At 38.6% G+C, this 20809-nt stretch overlaps 2 protein-coding genes across 4 annotated transcripts in view; both read left to right on the top strand.

Moving 5' to 3' along the window:
- Positions 1–283: 283 nt before the first annotated feature.
- Positions 284–11325, top strand: LOC109468314 (G-protein coupled receptor 143-like). 2 transcript variants are annotated; one of them, XM_019766566.1, is made up of 11 exons: positions 284–624; positions 2346–2440; positions 3202–3296; positions 3586–3606; positions 5486–5578; positions 6195–6304; positions 6778–6886; positions 7166–7271; positions 7704–7938; positions 8977–9002; positions 9946–11325. In XM_019766566.1, the coding sequence occupies exons 1-10, from the start codon at positions 366–368 to the stop codon at positions 8979–8981; spliced, it is 1128 nt and encodes a 375-aa protein (XP_019622125.1). In that variant the 5' UTR covers positions 284–365; the 3' UTR covers positions 8982–9002; positions 9946–11325. The 2 variants fall into 2 exon arrangements, with proteins under 2 accessions (XP_019622125.1, XP_019622131.1); XM_019766572.1 differs by lacking the exon at positions 3586–3606 and having other exon boundaries at positions 366–624.
- A 996-nt stretch (positions 11326–12321) lies between these two features.
- LOC109466324 (E3 ubiquitin-protein ligase TRIM37-like) overlaps positions 12322–20809 on the top strand; it is a 23921-nt gene continuing 15433 nt past the window's right edge. Inside the window, exons 1-8 of one of the 2 annotated variants that reach the window (XM_019764044.1) lie at positions 12322–12468; positions 13826–13927; positions 14711–14751; positions 15623–15742; positions 17213–17315; positions 18216–18338; positions 18913–19036; positions 19348–19415. In XM_019764044.1, the coding sequence (XP_019619603.1) occupies positions 12448–12468; positions 13826–13927; positions 14711–14751; positions 15623–15742; positions 17213–17315; positions 18216–18338; positions 18913–19036; positions 19348–19415 (702 nt within the window). In that variant the 5' untranslated portion in view covers positions 12322–12447. The remainder of the gene's footprint in view (positions 12469–13825; positions 13928–14710; positions 14752–15622; positions 15743–17212; positions 17316–18215; positions 18339–18912; positions 19037–19347; positions 19416–20809) is intronic. The other variant, XM_019764051.1, reaches the window with a different exon arrangement.

Raw genomic sequence — 20809 nt, forward strand, 5'->3', positions numbered from 1 at the left:
TAGTGAAAGTGAAAGTGAGAGTTGCCATGCAAATGAGAGATATACATGCAAGTGAAAGTGAAATGACATTACACATGTTTATCACTTGTTTTTCAGATGGACCCATGTTTACTCAAGGTCCTGTTATGAAGAACATGAAGATGCACAGATAGCTGGAAAAAATTGGACAGTTCATTACATTTACAACAAAGGTGTTAAAAACACCCACATGGATTCATAAAAATCCAAGAAAACCACTTATCATCACAAAGCTTTGTAGGGGCAAGAAGGTTTTAGCATCCTTCACTGATTGGGGTTGCTGGAAAAAACAGTCCAGTCCAGACACCCCTATTGACTCACTGAAGTGGGTACCAAAAAACAACAACATGGCGTCGCCTGAACTAGTAAGCTTCTGCTGCGTGGGTAACGATGACCTCAGATGGGTCATAAACTACCAGAACTCGAGCTATAATGCAGTTTGCCTGGCGAGCTCGGTTTTCAGCATTGTAGGAACTGTTGTGCAGCTGCTGCCAAAGAGAGTGACTCCTGCTGAGTCCATGAGACTAAGACGAAGCCGGGATCCGTTCACTTCGCAGAAGAAAATTGTCATGTGGCTGATAGTGGCAGACCTTTTAGCTTGTTTAGGTGAGTGCTACCGGTACCTAGTATTATTCATGTAGTAGTATTGTAAATCTTGAAATGTTAGCTGTGATTTTATTTTCGCAGAGCCCTCTCTACCCAAATTCATGACACTGCAAGTACATTTGTATGTATTTCCAATTGTATTACTGGTACATACCCACTGGGTTAAGTACAGGTCACAACGAAAGGATGGAATAGAGATAACGTTACATATATACATCATCAAGTTACTACAATTAGATAAATTAAGTAAATTTGTTTTCTTCTCATTTCTTAGTAATGGTGTTTATTTATTTTTCGGGTTCTCCCGTGTCTTGGGCGTGCGCTAAGTTTATAGCGTTGTTCTGTTAAAAATCGACTCCGTTTTCATCTAGTTGGCTGACCCCGTAGCTGACAGAAGTAGAATGTTTTCCTACCGAAAGAAACTTTGCCAGCCGCGTGGAAGTACTTGCTTTCAGGGTGATAGCAATCTATCGAAATTAATTATGGACATGGTCGTTGTTGATGCAAGAGTTTTTGGGGAGGGGGGAGACGCACGCCCCGGGATTTTGATGGGCAAACTTTTAATTGTCGCAATTCTTAATACTAATACGGAGACCTCTTGACGCAAGCTACCCATGAGAAGACAACAGCTACAAGATTATGAAACACAACCACAAACTACTGCCGGTACGCCTCATAATTTTTATTTCTTGGTAACAATCTTGCCGAATTTTAATACCGGAGACGGAGGGATTACTACACGTTACATTGTATTCATTCACGGTAGTTTCTTAAAGTTAAAGTTTGCGCTGAACAATAGCTTTGAAAAAAAAGTAGCAGTTTTATAATAACTATGACCGCGTGAGAAACACCTTATACACATTATTTTCGTACATTCCTATGCTTCAACACCATCAAAATTGTAGCAAAATTGTAGCAAAGTTGACTGGCGTCAGACTCCATCGGCCCGGCACAGATCGCCCGGCAGGACGTAAAAATAAACATTTGGCACGCCGCCATCGCCGTTCCGAGCCGCGGCAGACTTCGGGGTCTCGCACCAAGTTTTTTCGCTACGCGGTACGCGGGACACGACAGGCCTCCCGAAAGAATACCGCGGGATATCCCGCAATCTCCCGCGTGATATCCCGCAAACTCCCGCGGGATATCCCGCAGTCTCCCGCGTGATATCCCGCAAACTCCCGCGGGATCTCCCGCAAAATCCCGAATCCCGATGATGCTTATCCCGCGATCTGTACTGTATGTATTTCCAATTGTATTACTGGTACATACCCACTGGGTTAAGTACAGGTCACAACGAAAGGATGGAATAGAGATAACGTTACATATATACATCATCAAGTTACTACAATTAGATAAATTAAGTAAATTTGTTTTCTTCTCATTTCTTAGTAATGGTTAATAGGTAAGACCAGGTATGGTTCAAATAGAAGGTTTGTCTAAATTTATCTGTACAGCTTAGATGTATGAAGAAGGGGAGCATAGATTTTATCAGATTATAAAGATCTGCTCTCTCTTTGTTGAATCACATGTATAAAGAATAAAGAGAAAGAATAAAGAGAAAGAGTTAGTTGTGTAGAAATTCTCGTGCTTTTGATAAATGAAAAATAATTGACGTATGTTATTTTCAACTGTTTGTTCAGTATTATATGTGAATTTATTAACATGGAGAAGGTAGATCAATTTGTTTCTTTCCTTTCCTTTTCTTTCCTTTCCTTCTACAGGTATTTTTCTTCGATCTATGGTGTGGTTAGCTGGTGGTCATAGTGCTTCTGATGATCAGCCTTCTCCTGCCACAGTTTTCTGTGCATTTGTTGGGGTAAGAAGGACAAGATTTCCTGTCCCATATATTGACATAGCACAGCAATTTGATATTATCTGTCAGGGCTCGAAATACTGGGTGCATGTGCACCTTAGTGCACCCAAATTTGGAGCTGTGCACCCAATTTTTCTCTGTGGGTGCACAGGTGCACCCAAATATTTTTGTAGGTATTTTTGAACACATCAAAATTAGTATGCAGGATATTCGTGGCATCTAAGTGTCAGAAAAGTAATGAAATCTTTGTTGTAGTACTTGTTTAAGATTTTGAAGTTAGCTCCAATTTCAGATACAAGCTCAGAATTGATTTTCAGTTATACTGATTTCTGTTAACTTTTGTTACTTGATTGTATAATTTACTTTTATACAATTTGCTTTATGTTATGTTATATTTGTTTGTGACCCTGGGCCCTCTTGAAAATCAGCAATATTATGCTGTAGAGGCTACCCAGGTGTTTACAAGATGAAATAAATAAATAAAAAAGAATAGGAGCAGTAAGATCTGTATTAGATTTTGTTTTATATGGTGCACCCAAAAAAATTTTGGTGCACCTAATTTTTTAGGTTGGGTGAACCAGTGCACCTATTCCCAAAAATGAATTTCGAGCCCTGTCTGTAAACCTACTTTTCTTGTATTGCGAGGGCATAAAGTGTGTCAACAAGATAATATAAATCTAGGTTGCATGCCAATTTTTCATACAGTTCATTTTTTCTCATCGTCTAAACTAAATTGTTTCTTGTGTATCCCTGAACTAACCCAGGGGTGGATTCAGCTGTTTTACATCACAACGTACTTCTGGACATTCTGCTATGCTGTGGATGTGTTTGTCATCATGAAGGGCTTCAATGGCCTCAGGTAAGGCCACATCAATTTAATTTGTTGTTTATTGGATTCGCCCTGTCCATTTTTTTCTGATTTGCAAAAAAAGAAGATTTTAGGTTCTGAATCAACTGCAAAATGCGCAATGAAAGACATATTTTGGCCCCAACGGTTGAAGAAAGTCCTTTTCTTCCTAGTTGTTAAAGTTTTTCCAAGTAACAATGCAACTTTGTTTCATTAAAAGTTCAAACTCTAACTTTTTCTAAAATTAATTACAATAGATTGTTTATCTTATTTTGTTTTTTTTATTTCTTTTATAACAAAGATGCTGTCAGTGTAGTGTTAGGTAAGTGAAAATAAACTGGTGGTTTTTAATTTTATCTTCAAAGTTTGGTTGAAAATTTGTAAAATTTTCAGTTAAACCTTACTTTGGTATATAACTTATAAGGGATATGACGGTAATGTACATGTATACTGTAATTCCTGATTTGTTCACTGTACTGATAAGTTCACTGTTTTCACTGTCTATTGTGTACAGTGAACTTATCATTACAGTTAACAAATAATTCCTGGACTTTCTTTTTCCTGCACTTGTCACCACCGTGAACGTATAGTTACGTGAACATGTCCATTTTTCTCAGACCGTGAAATTTTGCTACCGTGAACATAAAGTGAATTACAGTATGTCACAGGGGAGATTGGAATCCAGGGGGATCCGGAATCCTCCTAGGGGAGATTGGAATCCCTATCTCCCATTCCCATCATCACTACTAGTATCTGAGTCTGATTTACATATTCACGTACCTATGCTACAATTGATTGAAAGTTTAGGTGTGAAATAACTCAGTCTATTTTCCGAAGCATTTTGATGCAATCATAATTTCTCCTTTAAAATTGGAGATTGTCCTGTAAGAATTCCCACTTGTCCCAGGACAAATTGGAATCCCTATCTAAATCTCCCCTAGGAGAATCTGGAATCCTCCTAAGAGAGATTGGAATTCAGATATTCAGATCCCAGTTTTGTACAAAAAAAACTTGAATTCCAGTCTCCCCTAGGGGGAGATTGGAATCCCTATCTCCCCTAGGAGGATTCCAGATACTCCTAGGGGAGATAGGGATTCCATTCTCCCCTAGGGGAGATAGGGATTCCAATCTCCCCTTGGAGGATTCCGGATCCCCCTAGATTCCAATCTCCCCTGTGACATATACAAGTTTATTAGTGTATATGTGTTTGACATCATCTTTATTGAATTGACAAAACAATTAAAACAGTATACAAGATGAAGAGTTAAAAACACCTCGGTCGGCCCCTTCAAACAGATCTAGGGCGCAAAAAAAAAGAGACAAAAACTTATACTCAAAAAAACTTTTAAAAACTTTTAACAGAAAGAAAAGTGCAGTATGTCATAATCTAATTGAGATTGGGGCCCACTGGCAGCCAAGTTGGCAAGGCTTAGATCCTGTATGAGAGTAATTAAATGTCAACTGTTGCCTGGCATGTCAGTGACATGAGTAAACATTACTGTACCAACAGCAAACATTGGCAAGGGGCATGGTAAAAATATATCAGGTCACTGTTAATGTCATGTGGGAGGGGGGCAAACAGATCAGTTGACTGCAACTGTGTGCCTATTTTCTTATTTTTGTTATCTCTGGGTTTTGTTTTGTGTGTATGTATGTTTGTGTGTGCCATGCTTGCTCATGTGAGGGCCTGCATGGGGGGTAGTGATTATGAATTACGCAAAATTTTCTCCGCCGATTACGAATTACGTTCAATTCTCAGAGCTGATTATGACTTTACAATTTGCAGCTAATGTACTATTACAAATTACGTTGATTTTTTGGGAGGCTGCCTACGGATTACGAAGACTAAAAAGGCCTGATTACACCTTACGAAAAAGGGCATGCAGGCCCCCTCATGTGTCTATAGGAATTTTAATGCAGTACAGAAAGGGAGGGGGATTTTGTAACCACAGACTGACAGGAAGGTCAACCTGGAAGTCAATGGGTCTTGCAGGCTGGGAATTGAATGGTACATGTACAAACAAAGTTTCCAGCTATCATTTACGTTTGTTGCCTTGTGAGAGCTAGTGGGAAAGTGCATTTTATAATATGCATAATTAGCACAAAAATTACTATAGTATAAAATAAGAAATTCAGAACTCTAAATACTTCATGGCGATGTTAAATGTTTGATTTTTTGTTGACATACCCTTCCCCTACAGTAAACTGTGGATATACCACATCATCAGCTGGGGAATGGCCATTATTCTGACTGGAGAGAGCCTGACACTTCTTTTCTACCCTTCTGGTTGGAAGTAAGTGATTATTTAAGCCATTTCTTACCACCAGAATTTTATTTTTAAATTACCAGTATCATTTCAAGTAGCATTGCCCTTTCCACTAGAGGCTTTGGGCAAATACCACCAGAGGTCTAGTACGTCGGCAGAACGTACTGCGCCTGCGCAGAACCCTGGATTTTCGCGTTTTTCGTTGGATTTTTTGTCAACATTGCATTAGAATTTTGCCTGTTGCAGAGGATACCTTTTCAAACACAACGTTTGGAAACTACTGTCAAAATGCTAACCTTATTTGAGCGAATACGACCTTATATGAGACATTCTGCCAAAGTGCTATGTACAATACATTACGGGTCTCGCCCAGGTGCAGTACATTCTGCCAACGTGCTCAGAGGTCTCTGCTTCACAGGTCGTTGGAAAAATGGTGCAGGTTTCCACAAATGTACTGTCCTGTTCACACCAATCATCTTGAAGTTTCAATCATGGAGGTAGAAAAACATCTGATGTTTTAACTCTGATTCAATCAATCTTGATATCGGTATTCTCCTTGCTGCACTCTGCCAATGATCTGCTAGGTGGCGCAACTGCTTGGCCTTCAGTTGATAGCCAGTGTTTCTTCCCATACGTTTGACAGATGTGAAGATGGGAAAGCCCACCTGGTCCCGTACTACTTATCCACCTACATCCCCATTGTACTGGTGATGATTCTCAACCCAATTCTGTACATATTCTCTTCAAGATCAGGTAAAGTAAAGATACAGTATTTCTGGTACCTACCATATCTAAGTCATTACCCTTTGAGTTTTAGAAAAATGTAATGATTTTTGTCATTTTATTGAGAAAAAAAACAACAAATAGTAAAGCTGACATATGTAAAATTTGTTAACTAAATAAAGTTAAAAGAATTGTGATGAAAACATGATACATTTCTTTGATTGACATGAATCTTTATTGCTTATTCCTGTCCAGATGGACTAAAAAAATTAAATTCACTCAATGTGATTATTTTTATTTCTAATTTACAAATTTGGAGGACCCTGGGTTCTCCATTGTAAAATTAAAGTTTCCCTACTGTGATGCATCCTACTAAATTGGCTGTTTTTTGTTTATTTATCTAGGATCTCCATTTATAAAATGCATCATGTACTTACTTAAGTCCCTTTTCTAATGCTACACATTATAACCTTTTATACTTTTACTCTTGTATGTACATGTAGTTCCATCCATCTTGAAGAGCCGAAGAGGAAAGTACACAGACATAGAGAGGGCCATTGTACAGTCTGTTAGGTTAAAGTTCTTCAATGTCGTACTGGTCTTCTTTGCATGGTAAGTTCAGTACAATTATTTTTTCCAACATGTTTGTACATGTACATGTATGTACAAAGGGTTTTATTATAAAATGTACCTCCTTGCATGAAGGTTTTGTTTTTGGTGTGTTTGCATGTTTAATTGTTTGTCTGTAGTTAGTAGGAAATGGTGTTAAATTTCAGATAGACAGTAAGGTCGAATCATTGAATCATTGAAATACACAATTTGTTCTCTATACCATTTCTTCATAAAATTGAATGTATAACAATTTACATGTTTCTCTTTATTTTTCATCAGTTGGATACCAAATGTTCTGAATGGAGTTCTGATTTTTGCTGGGGACAACTTGACAGGACAAAATGTTGTCTACCAGGAGGTTGTGCATATCCTGTGGTATATGATGGTAGGTATCAAAAGTCACATGCATATTGGTAGAATTGGTGAGAGCGATCCCAATTGGAGTTACTGTCAACAGAAACTGCAATCAAAGTTTTGAAAAAAAATTTGAGTTATGCTTAACCTTCTATATTGATTGCCTATTCTGTGTATTTTTATACTTGTTGTCATTGATTATGTAAATTTTGATGTTGTATGATATTATGTGTTTTTGTATGGGGGAGGGCAACTTGTAAAGGTGTGTATGCACCTGTTTTGCCCTCCCTTTCACTTTGTGAAAAATCAAAATAAACAAAGTCTCTCGGTAGAGATCCCAATCAGAGTCTTTGTCTACAAAAACTGAGATCAAAGTCTTTGCCGGTAGAGATCAGGATTAGAGTCTTTTAAAGGCTTTGTTCCCTGATCCAATAACACCCATATTGCCCCCCCTCCCCTCCAGGCTATCCTGAACCCTCTCCAAGCCTTCCTGAACTCGCTGGTGTACAGGGGTTGGCAGGGGTGTCAGTGTGCCTGTCCGTGGCAGTCTGACTTCAGCGTACAGTCCGTCCCTGTAACCCCTGACCCCGGCCCGTCACGCAGCGTCACGCCGTCACAGGACGAGGGCCTGTCCACGTCCTACGAATCCGACCATCGTACCAGCGTTATCAACGGGAACGTAGGGCTGCTTTCAGAAAGTAAGTGGTTTATGTGTTGAAATCACTTTACTGTTGGTACTGGGTTGTGTACTGGGTTTTATGAGGGCCTGCATGGCAACACTCTATGCTAAATTTTGAGATCTGCCTACGTATTATGCTACAGTAGCGATTGCTCTTTACGATAAATTCCAAGTGGCTACAATGCATTACGTGGAATTAAAACTCGAATTATGCTCTACGCAAAATGCACCAATTATGCCCTATGTAGAATTAAAACGTCGGACGATTACACTCGATGGAAAAGGGCATGTGGGCCCCCCTTGTATCATGCTTTGAAATAGTGTCTATGAGCTTTGTCAGGGCTCAAAATACTTTTTTCTGCATTGCTTCACTGGTGCGGGTATGCAGAAATAAATATTTCATGGTTTGACATCTTCCTTTTCAGAGTTAGATTTGTTACACATGTACATCTGTTTCTGGATGATGAAGAGTTTTCAACATTTTCTGCTTCCAAAAAAATCCACTTTTCTCTACAGGCTATATTTAGAGAGAAATACTGTCAGCTAAAATTTTTACTCCTAGACTAACTAATAAGCTACAAATTGTATTTTGTTTTTGTAACCTGTTCTTGCTTTTAGTGTAACTTTAACCTTGCTTCTTAGCAAGTTAGTAAAAATTATGGATGAAATGTAGTCTATTTAACAGAGACAAAATTAGGTTTTGAGACTTTATTTTACTCCTCAATTATTATTTAGCTTGGTGCACTAGCAAAAATTTTCCCTCAAAATGCAGGATATACAATGTATACAATGTAACATTTCAGAGGGTTAAGCCCTAAGACCCCTGCATTAGTCCAGTGCCAGTGAGGGTGCAAATCCGATCATCAATACCCCCCCCCCATAAAACTCTAATTTTTTTGCTGTTGCTTCTGTGACATTACTAGTACTTTGATTGGTATGACGACCATGTGTACAATGTAAAATGTAACTTACTGTAGTTGCTTAAGTAGTATAGTCCTTTGCAGCTGATCACTTACAACTTATTTTCTTTCCTTCTGCATGTTGCTTCTCCATGTAGCTTGAAAGTTGTGTTTACAATGAGTGGTAAGTACTGATTTTTCTGTGTGTTCTGGCCTTGTGTACCTTTTCAAACTTTCAAACTACTTTCCAAATTTTCACTGTAACTTTAACTGTAACTTTTTGTTACTTCTTGCTTGAGCAGTAATCTCATGTATTTCTCTTTTTGATGTAAAATAAGACATATTCTTCTACCCGAGTTTGATATGTAACAAGTATCTAAGAAATAATTTTTATTTCGTGTCAGAAACTTGTACTGACAAAGAAGTTTATTTAATTAACTTTACCAACAAACTGATCTTTGCAATTTTGGTGTCATACATATAACAATTTTTCATGTACTAGTATTGCTAACAAAATGGAATTATAACAGATATGTTCCTTGCTTGTAAGTAACGTAATGTTCTAATCATGTTAATAACGAATGATAACTCCAAATTTCTACAAATATGAGTCATATGACGTCCCACGTTCTAGCTTGGCTGTTAATGTTGTAAGTATGCCATGATCTAGTCAACCCCCTCTAAGTTTATCCAGGGGTGCCAGAGTGTACAGTGCAATTTTATGGAATACAGTGCATTTTTACGGAATACAGTACAATCGTATTTAATTTAGTATACAGTACAATTTTACGGAATACAGTACAATCATAGTATACAGTGCAATTTTACGGAATACAGTACAATCGTATTAGTATACAGTATTGCACTGTATACTAGTAAAATTGCAGTGTAATACGATAATCATTGCACTGTATTCCGTAAAATTCTATAATTCCGTAAAATTTCCATAAAATCGCACTGTATACTAATACGATTGTACTGTATTCCGTAAAATTGCACTGTATACTAGTAAAATTGCACTGTATTCTGTCAAATTGTACTGTATTCTGTAAAATTGCAATGTATACTCTGGCACCCCTGTTGTCCCAGTTTTGTTTCTAATTCCTCCACTCCATTTTTCCTTCCAGTTGATGGGGATGTTGACCCGGAGTTTCTCCCGCTCTTGGACATCAACTGTTTCACCGAGTACAGAACATTTGCTGAGAACTCTGCAAACTTCACGTCCTCTTCTGGCAGCTGGAGCTCTTCAGAGTGGACCAAGCTGCCCAAACCTCAGCTACTGTGACAGGAACGCTAAGGCCATACTGATTTCATTACTTACTTACATAATGTTCTAGCCAGCATCCATCTTTCCATTTTGCCACTTGTGACACGTCTCCACGTTTGAAGGCATAGATCCCACTTCTGTCACCATGTGATACGTCCTGCCTTGCCTCGTAGTGTCCTTCTATTTCAGGGTAGGAATCTATTGACTGAACACCAAGCCAGAATTCGCAAATCTGCTTGTTTATTCCTCAGTCGCTCACCAGACGTCCTTCGTCTGTGAGGGTCTTTTGTCTTCTCTTGTTGCGCATTAGTCTATATGTTAATGATCCTAACTATCAACACATTGTCTGACGAAGACTTTGGAATAAAAAGTCGAAACCGGAAAAAATTGATAGTCTCAGCCATCATCCTTCTGACGAACTCTTGACTAACTATCAACACATGTTACACTACTCATGACAGACGAAAAAGGATCTGGAAACTGAATGTACAAATATAGAAAACTTGTAGTGATTTGGAAAGTTTTATAACTGACATGGGTTATATCTACAGTGCTAGTATGATGTGTACATTATAGTCAGTGTTGTGTTTTAAGAATAATGTTTTAAAGAGCTGTAAGTTATATATCCAGATGCAAGGACAAGGTTTACATCTTGTTATAGTAGTGTCAGCAAATGAAGCAGTGATATCAATGCTTTAAGTGCAATTATTTGAATATTGAGCCAAATTTAATAGTATAGTTTGAATTGTGTACAATCTTTTACAAGTTATTAGAAAAGTGTGTTGACAATAAACTTAAGAAACAAAGATTACTGGCTGGCTGAAGGGTTGCCTTCTAAAATAAATAGTTGATACATGTATATAAACCTGAAATATTGTCAGGAAACCTCACATACATGTAAAACTACAGATATATGTATGTAACATTATGTATGTATGTATATCCATAAATACTTAATATCTATAAATATACTGTTGCATAGTTGTTAGTTCGATACATTCAGACGAAATACATTGTATTGCAGTTTTATGGCATGTTGTATATGGAGTCTAGGATTGTTTTAGGTTTTTAAACATACTGATGTCCTTAGACGTTTGTGTGAAATTGTATGAAATCAACATATCATTAAGTGCTTAAGGCCTGTTCCTTAGGAAATACGTTTTGTGAGGCTGTCAAATGTCATGGTATTTTATTATAAAAAAAAGAGCTGAGAGTATTTTAGTACAAGACCTCAAATTCAAAGTCCTATCTTTTGAAATAAACTTTAAGTTTTAATGAGTGCTTATTGTTTTCTTTTTAATTGTCAAAATTGATCACATCACATTTAAGTAATGAATATAAGTGTAGTTTAGTTGGGGGGTATTGATATTGATACGGAGGGGAGCAAGGGGCCAGTACCTGGCCTGGGCACTTATAATATAAGTAGGCAGGATATGAATCGTACCCACATGTATGATTGTATAGAGGTTAGAAAGTTCTTGTTTACATACATTGTAACATTACATACCGTATTGCAGTAGGCTGTAAGGGCTGTCTTCGCAGGCCCATTACAGCCTGGCCTGAAAGGTGGCCAGGTTTTTCCGCAAACCCGTACGTACTGCGTGGGTGGAAAAAAATACAGTTTTCATCTTTCATGCATTAGATTAGAACCATACATGTACTCGGAGGAAGCAAAATTGCCTATAAAACAAAAGAGAATGTATTACATGTAGAATATTGGTCGAGTGGGTGCCTCAAACTCTCCCTTAATTAAATTAAATCATGGAGGTAGAAAACCTCCATAATTAAATCTTGCACATCTTGAAACTGGGCAAGTTAGAATTTAATTCAGATTGCTTCACAGCTTGATGAGGATCAGCTAGTGAGCATGCAGCATTTTGTTTTCAATCATGCTGACGTACTTTCACAAATATCAAGTAGGTACCTTGACAAAGTCATTAACATGTCATTATAACGTTAACTTCGTTACATTCAACCAACCAATCAATCAATGGTGTTACATTCAACCAATCAATCAATGTTTTAGTTAACCCATTTAGCATTTACAAAGGCTGTTTAGTGTCAGAATAAAAGAATTAAATACTTGGATCCGAGGTATCATTTTTGGTAAGAGGTAATTTTTTAAAAACTTTGATACATATAACGTTATATTAAATAATGTTTATGATATGAAGGAATGCAGTCAAACCCGGAAGTACAACTTTGAACGCTTCCGCCAGTTTGTCACATGTTCCCTCTTGACCAATCAGCGCCGAGCTGCCTGCCCTGCCAGTGGACCGTAGCATTCGGGAAAAGCTGTGGTCAAAACAGATGTTTTGTTTCAAATTCTTGGCTTTTTAGGCGACAAATTTGAACCGGAGAGATGGAGGAGGGAAGTGTAGAGGTATGTGGATAGTTTTAGCTTCCATATTTCCAGTTCTCGTGCTAGAAATACGCTCTGAGGACCAAGAATTTCTTGTTTTCGTGGTGGTTCTACTTCTAGATATTGAATGGTCGTCGTGTAGCTGAAAATCGATGAATATTTTTTTAGCGCAGGTATATAGCAACTGCCGTGAACGATTTGAATGAATTTCAATACGCCTATAATTTTATTTTCCGAAGGAACACGACGTGTATTATAAAGGAATACTCTAATTTTTCTGCTCGAGTTTTATGGTTTTGTTTATTATGCCAGCGGAACGTAACGTTAGAACACTTGAAGGCTGGGAGGGGGGCGGTAACTCAGACCGACCATAGGGTTCTTATCTTATAATATTTAATAACGCCAAATGTAAAATACATAAATTTCTTGTATAATATTTTAGTATCACCGGTAAATTTGTATCGACATCAATATGTTGAAAAAATTATGCTCAACAATTGCAGCAACCTTTTTGTTAACGTTGAATACACATTTATTGTTGACAAGTTGTTGACATTTCTTTTAACGTCAGTTTTAAAGCGTCAGAGACGCCTAATTAGTTGTTTACAAGCTAACGGCTGGATCTGAAGTAACAACGTCATAATTACCTCGCCTGGAGAGCATGTCAGCCTAATCATGAGTATTTTTAGCTGTTGAAAATTTAAAATACATAAAGAGAAGTCCTCGTGTCAAAACAAGTGAAATGTTTATTATTTTTTAATTAAAAAATTAATTGAGCAAGGGGGTGCTGAAGTTTTTAATCAAGAATGTGGGGTCGTGTGGCGTAGCGGCAGAGTACTCGACTCGGAACCCAGAGGTCCCGGGTTCGAGTCCTGACATGCCACCGATCTTGTGCCCATGGGAAAGGCACTTTACATGACTTTCCTCACTTCGGTCAGGGGAAAATGAGTATTGTCCTGTTCCGTATTTGTCCTCAGTGTTGGTGACGGTATAAAATAAGATGATATAACTTGAGTGTAAATTATGAAATGTTGGAATAAAATTGTAAAAAAAAGTTAATCAAGAATAAAAAATGGTCGTTCAGAATTTGCCAACTTTCTTTAGGAGCTTACAAAAGAAAATATGTTTTCATTTAAATATAGCATATGAATATTAGTAATACTACTAGTAATAATAGTCTACATGGTAATTATAACCAATCACTTTTTTCATTGCAAAAAATGTATTGATATTGAGCTGAAATTGATATTCCATGATGATTTCTACCCCAACACCACAATGTACATTACTTTATTGGTGTGTTCTAATTTACATTGTAGACTGTCCAGTGGCAGTTTCAGGTTCTGTGTGTTGACTTTGATTCTGTGTGTATTTGCAGAGCCTGGCGGAGGTGTTCCGATGTTTCATCTGTATGGAGAAGTTGCGGGACGCCCGCCTGTGTCCTCACTGCTCCAAACTCTGCTGCTTCATGTGTATCAGGGTCAGTCTATATGCTGAACATCAGGGCTCGAAAAACTGGGTGCATGTGCACCTTAGGTGCACCCAAAATTGGAGCTGTGCACCCAATTTTTTTTCTGTGGGTGCACCAGTGCACCCAAATATTTTCACAGGTTAACATGTGTAAAGATGTTAAAAGTACAGTACTATACAGCATACTTTTAGTATGTAAGGATTAAAAAAAATAAAATCATTGTTATAGTACTTTTCTTTACAAATGAAACATTATTAGTTTTGCTGACATTCTACTTATATGGTGCACCCAAAAATTTTTTTGTGCACCTAATTTTTTAGGTTGGGTGCACCAGTGCACCTATTCCCCAAAATGAATTTCGAGCCCTGAACATTCATTGGTGCTGGGGCTTGATTTCGAAAATAAAGCCATATGAATATTACAAGATTTACTGTAGTTCATGACCAGTCTCTATCTGCTGGGAGGTTACTGTAAATCACTTGATATTCACGTTAGCAAAAGTTCCCAGTCTGAGAAAAATGGACATGTTTGCAGAACTACCGGTATATACTATATGTTCACGGTGTTGGCAGGTACAGGGGAAAGAAAGTCAGCAAATTATTTTTTTGCAGTCATGGTAATTTCGTGGTTCAGAAGTAACCACGTAGTACCACGAATATGAAGTGATTTACAGTATGATGGCCTGGCCATTTGGGACATTTGTCTTCTCTTATAAACAAGAAATCATGGGTGGTAAGGAAGATGTATCAAATGGTGATGCCAAACTTGTGTTTGTGTTTTTAATCTTTCCAGCGATGGCTTACTGAGCAGAGGTCACAGTGCCCACACTGCAGGTATGTCTTATTAATATAAAGTATACTCTTTTATAATGTTTTACTCAGTGAACAAAATTACATGTATGTTGAACAGTGTACTATATTTATATTTTTACTTTTAGTAATCCGAAAATTGTCACCAAAACATATTATATTATACTGTATCTGATGTACACTCAAACCAGTACAAGTGACCACCTCAACATAAGGACCACTTGGCCACTTTTTTGGGTTCCATAAATGATTTTCCCCATTGAGACAAGCGTAAAGAATTTAAAATTATAATGACCACCTGTTTACACATATGTAGACCAGATTTCCTCAGTCACCCACATAGGCATTTTTTCACTATTCATACATATATGTATGTATATATTATGAAGTGTTAAGTTGTTATTTTTCTCCAAATTTTCTATACTTACTTTGGTACACAGTGGTCGAAACACTTTTTTCAGTGCTCTGCAATATTGCAGTAGAGTCAAAATTTTGTTCTGCAATTTGAAAATACATGTATACAAGCCTCCATACTACAACCATCTAAAACTAATAATGCCTTTTTGACATCATGTATAGCTTTGTAAATCTGTGGCATTGCTGGAATTCTTTAAACTTAAAGTTAAATCTACCACTCTTTTTAATTTAAGACTTTAGAGATCCTTCTCTACAGAAAATTGATCATTTCGTTCCTGGTACCTTCATGGGCCTGAGAGTTCTAGTTAAATCTGGAGCCTATTTTTCCTTCCGCAAAATTGCAGACTGTGTAATTACTATAAATTTTTATTCTGCAATCTTGAAAATCTCGAAGTATCTTGAGGTATTTCGAACACTACTAGTAGTACTACATGTATTTTATGCTTAAAGTCACAAAAGTTTGCCTGGTTGTTCCCAGAGCGTCGTTACAGCTGCATGAGCTGGTGAACTGTCGCTGGGCTGAGGAGGTGACTCAGCAGCTGGACACCCTGCAGATGTGTGGGATGGGCGCTAAACACAGCGACGACGACAGGGACAAGTCAGTTTGTTTGTTTGTTTGTTTATTTGTTTGTTGACTTTTGCCTCTCGTGATTTTCTCTCCAACAAAATGGAGTGTATACTATCAAGTCAAGTGTCTTGAATTTGATGCTGACATTGTACATCATCAAGTATAACATTACATAGCTCTATTCATGAATTTTATGCAATACACTACCTTATTAGCTTTCTAGGACACTGTAAGTGTTGGAAGGCATCTCTCTCTTTCCACTGCCTTTTACCTCCCAAACAGAAATCTGATTACAGGGGTTTTTCTAAACACAGGAATAAGGGCGCTGCTCCCTCATGTAACCAGTCAGATCCCTAAATTATATCAATTTTCAGATTGAACCCTAAGTGGCTACTTGCACACGATTTATTCTTTCTCAAAATGATTTTTTCAGTTAAGATGTGAAGACAATACAACAATGCATTCTAGCATTACAAACTCACCCCCATGAAACTCCTTCCTCTTCGCCCCCGCCGTTCTGCTTCGCCCCCGCCCCGTTCTGCTTCGCCCCCGCAAAAAATCTGCTTCGCCCCCGTCGTTCCTCTACGCCCCCGGCGCAATTCTGCTTTGCCCCCGTCCTTCTGCTTAGCCCCCAATGGCGGCACAGCTCACAGTCGACACGAAAATCGTCTGCAAAATAACAATAAAGGCTGTGCCGCCAAATTTAAAGTAGCCCATGCTCCGGCAAACATTCTGGACCACCTTTCTACCAAGTGGCGTTGCACAAATCCTTCCCATTCAAAAGTTTACCCCTACCTCACGGCCCGTCAGTGGTTTCTACGTTTATAAGTACTGGCGGGAAATTTCACTCACGGCTGTACTTATAAACGCCAGTACTTATAAACGTAAGAACCACTGACGGGCCGTGAGGTAGGGGTAAACTTTTGAATGGGAAGGATTTGTGCAACGCCACTTGGCAGAAAGGTGGTCCAGAATGTTTGCCGGAGCATGGGCTACTTTAAATTTGGCGGCACAGCCTTTATTGTTATTTTGCAGACGATTTTCGTGTCGACTGTGAGCTGTGCCGCCATTGGGGGCTAAGCAGAAGGACGGGGGCAAAGCAGAATTGCGCCGGGGGCGTAGAGGAACGACGGGGGCGAAGCAGATTTTTTGCGGGGGCGAAGCAGAACGGGGCGGGGGCGAAGCAGAACGGCGGGGGCGAAGAGGAAGGAGTTTCATGGGGGTGAAACTGTGTTACTCTTGCAATATGCTCCCTCATGCTAAATTTTTCTAGAATACCCCTGAATCAGGTACCTTTTTTACCCTGTGTGTATGTTGCAGGTGTGAGGTACACCAGGAGAAGCTGAGTGTGTTCTGTTGGACCTGTAGGAAGTGTATCTGTCCTGACTGTGGTGTGTTTGTATGTTCCAGGTGTGAGGTACACCAGAAGAAGCTGAGTGTGTTCTGTTGGACCTGTAGGAAGTGTATCTGTCCTGACTGTGGTGTGTTTGTATGTTGCAGGTGTGAGGTACACCAGGAGAAGCTGAGTGTGTTCTGTTGGACCTGTAGGAAGTGTATCTGTCACCAGTGTGCTCTGTGGGGAGGCACGGTTTGTACTGATATGGTAATCTTTCTGTGACAACCACACAGACCATTTTTTTATTTGCCTTCTGTTTCTTTTAACATGCTAGTGCTTGCATTTGTTAGCTATGTCATTCAGGACATGGAAAGAAATTCCTCAGTTGCAAAGGGCCTTAATTTGCTTATCATTTCATTGTCATATGATTTGAATTTTTGACTTCGTACTACTGTAAGACAGCTGCATATTGTCGTGAAAGGAATCAAAGTACATGTAGCAGGGGAGAAGGAAGCAAGTATCAAGTCATGAAGGTAACCCAGCATATGCCAGGTGGGAGTGCAAAATGAAAGTGGCCGTGTATGTGTAGGAATTCGGGAAGGTCATTATATCCGATTAAATAACATCATATAGTCCCCTCCACAGTTTCTGTAGTCACCAAAACCCCAAAACACTGTGAACTGGAAAGTCACAAAAGCCCCAAAATACTAGCCTGGGTGCCATCCTCCATAATATTCCCTGGCTCCCTAATGCCGCTAGCTACGACGGGGTCTGGACTTGCTGACATATGTAACGTCTGGAATCTGAATATTCGTCCAGATTTTGAACGAGCGCGCTGATTGGTCCTACTTTTTTTGGGGGATGCTCTTGTAGGAAAGGTGTGTACATATTAGGTACAGCTGTAAGCCGTTCGGACGTTCGAACGACGACATTTAGATCTTATTCTTACAAATGTATGTTCTATCGCGCTACACGGGCTAGCTCATTTCGTGACGTCATCACCAGACGTTACATGTGTCAGCAAGTCCAGACCCAGTGGTAGCTAGCGACATTAGGGAGTGGGCAAATACTACAAAGGATGGCACCCAGGCTACCAAAATACTTCCCAGAAGTCAGAAATCTTTGATGTCCTGTTAAGGGTTGCATAATCTACCAATGTTGTTACAGCATGGCGGGCACACCTTCAAGCCCCTGGATGAGGTGTATGAACAGCATGTGGGAAACATCAACGAGGAGGTGGCAGCTCTGAGGAGAAGGCTGATGGAGCTCATTAGTCTGGTACAGGAAGTGGTAAGGGACAGACAAAGATTTTTATGTCGTTCACAGAGGTATTGTTTTCTGCAAAGATTTTTGTCCTACACAAAAAACAGGTGCCCAAGCAAATTTGCTTGTCTGAGTTCCTGTTTCCTTGCATATCTCATGACCTGGATGCCTAACCTTCATTGTGCTATTTTTGTCCTAAGGCCACACAATTTTAATTTCTTGGTTAAAGGATTTTTCTAGAAAAATAATGGAGCAGGTGGGTGAGAAAAAAAACTAAAAACAGGCCTAGGTATCCTATTATGGCCCAAAATGGTACGATAGGAGCCATGAAGTCAACACAACAGGCTGGTTCAAAATTTGAACAATGAATTTTGAACTTCTAATGAAACCATTGCATTGAAAGATGGAATAACTGAAACAACTAGGAAGAAAAGGACTGTTTTCAACTGTTCAGGGCAAAATATGAGCATTTTACAGTTGATTCTGATTTTTTTTTTGCAAATCAGAAAAAAATGAAGCGGGCGAATCCGTTAACCAAGAAATTAAATTGGTGTGGCACAAACCTAAATTTTTCAACACTATTGTTTTGTCCCATGCACAGGAAAGAAACGTGGACAGTGTACGACAAGCGAAGGACGAGCGTGTTCGGGAGATCCGTAACGCTGTGGAAATGATGATAGCCAGGCTAGACGCACAACTCAAGAGTAAACTCATCACACTCATGGGTAAGTCTTAGTCCTCAGGCAGAATGGCAGGTCAAAAGGTCAGACACAGGAAATGGGGTGAACTTCAGTACGTTGACAGCATGTGGTGAGGAAGATTGACAGGCAGAATGAGGGATAAAAGGTCTGACACAGAAAAATGGGATGAAATTGAAGGCCACAAAACCAACATCTGAGAAATTCATCTAAAATCTCTGATTTCCTGTTCTTTCATGTTTATTGATTCCTTTTATTCTGAATAATGTTATATTATGAAATAACAGTTGACAGACATTTAAAGCATTACTAATGGGTTTTGTTTTATTCGTCCTCAGGTCAAAAGAACTCTCTAACCCAGGAGACTGAGCTGCTAGAGTCCCTGCTGCAGGAAGTGGAACACCAGGTATAGACAAGAAAATAAACTATTACTAGAGAAGTAACATTTGCAAAGCAAATGCATAATGTTTACCTTTGGACATGGTCCGCTGTGTTAATTCTTACTCAAACATATTCACATACATGTACTACTAGTATATGGTGACAGCAGCAGAGCAGACCATGAAATTGCAACATTATGTAACCCAACACCAGTCACTATGGTGACAGACGTCAACAAATCATGTCATTGGTCAGGTCATAGGTCACTGGAGAAGAAGAAGAGGAAGAAACGGAGCAAAAACAATATGTTTTCCTTTGGTAAACATAATTAATACATTTTGTACTACATGTATGATAGCTTTTGCTTGTTTAGCCATCCTGGTCTTAAATTTTTCTACATGGATTCAAGGAAGGTTTTGGATGGATGGTTTAACTGTTTAACAGCAACCCTCCAGACTAAATTTTTAGCTTAGGAGCGCATGCGCTCCTAGCCTCAAAAAGTTAGGCGCGCAGGCAAACATTTGGGCGCTCAAAGAAAAAATCTGGTCGCGCAAAGTACTTTTTAATTTACAAGCCAAGAGATTGATGTATCTAAACAGACAATTAATTATATAATTCTTTCATTATCATAGAAACAAAATCAAAATTCACCATTTGTACTAAAAGAATTGTGATAAATGAAAGACCAAACAATGATTTTACAAGTAACTGTCTTTAATGTGTTCAAAGTCACTTCATCTCAGTCGTTAGGCCAGGCTGACTGATATGTCGGTCTCCTAGGCCTCTGGAGGGTTAGACATGCTTTCTAAAATCCACTTGCGTGGTCATTTTCACTTGCCCGAACCAACTTTTCACTTGCCCGAAATATAAATGACATATATCTATGCATTTATCATTGCAACAATGAAATCCTTTATATAAAAAAACACTTAAATGTTTTAGGCAATAATACACTGAGTCATTCATGATCTAACGGTTAATAATATTAACATTGCTACTCAAACCATTTTGTTAACGTTAAAGGTACAGATTTTCAATGAAGACAATGTAATGATTCAATGTTCTTTATTTCTCAACTTTTCAGGTAACACTACATGTCTGAAGTAGTTTCATTGACTGAAAAATAATTAATAAAGGGTTAATGCACTGCCCCGAGTTGTATATGGTGTCATAACTGCATGAGCAGCTGCCATAACCACCGAATAAACCACCGTGTGAGCGAAGCGAACGAGGTGGTTTATGAGGTGGTTATGGCAGCTGCCCATGCAGTTATGACACCATATACAACGAGGAAAAGGCAGTGCATTAAAATTATTATCATATAGCCTATCCAAACTGTCAATCAACACAATTCCTGTTTGAAATACAACAGCTTTAATATATATACATACATAAAATACATTCGAATATATTATACGT

This window comes from Branchiostoma belcheri, unplaced genomic scaffold, assembly GCF_001625305.1.
Source record: "Branchiostoma belcheri isolate BF01 breed outbred unplaced genomic scaffold, Haploidv18h27 scaffold1, whole genome shotgun sequence".
Lineage (NCBI taxonomy): Eukaryota > Metazoa > Chordata > Leptocardii > Amphioxiformes > Branchiostomatidae > Branchiostoma > Branchiostoma belcheri.

Excerpts from the sequence above, each read along its gene's own strand:
- LOC109468314 (XM_019766566.1), top strand. The coding sequence starts at position 366 with ATGGCGTCGCCTGAACTAGTAAGCTTCTGCTGCGTGGGTAACGATGAC. Across the intron at positions 2,441-3,201 it reads TTTTCTGTGCATTTGTTGGG|GGGTGGATTCAGCTGTTTTA; the intron begins GTAAGAAGGACA and ends GAACTAACCCAG. Across the intron at positions 7,272-7,703 it reads ATATCCTGTGGTATATGATG|GCTATCCTGAACCCTCTCCA; the intron begins GTAGGTATCAAA and ends CCTCCCCTCCAG.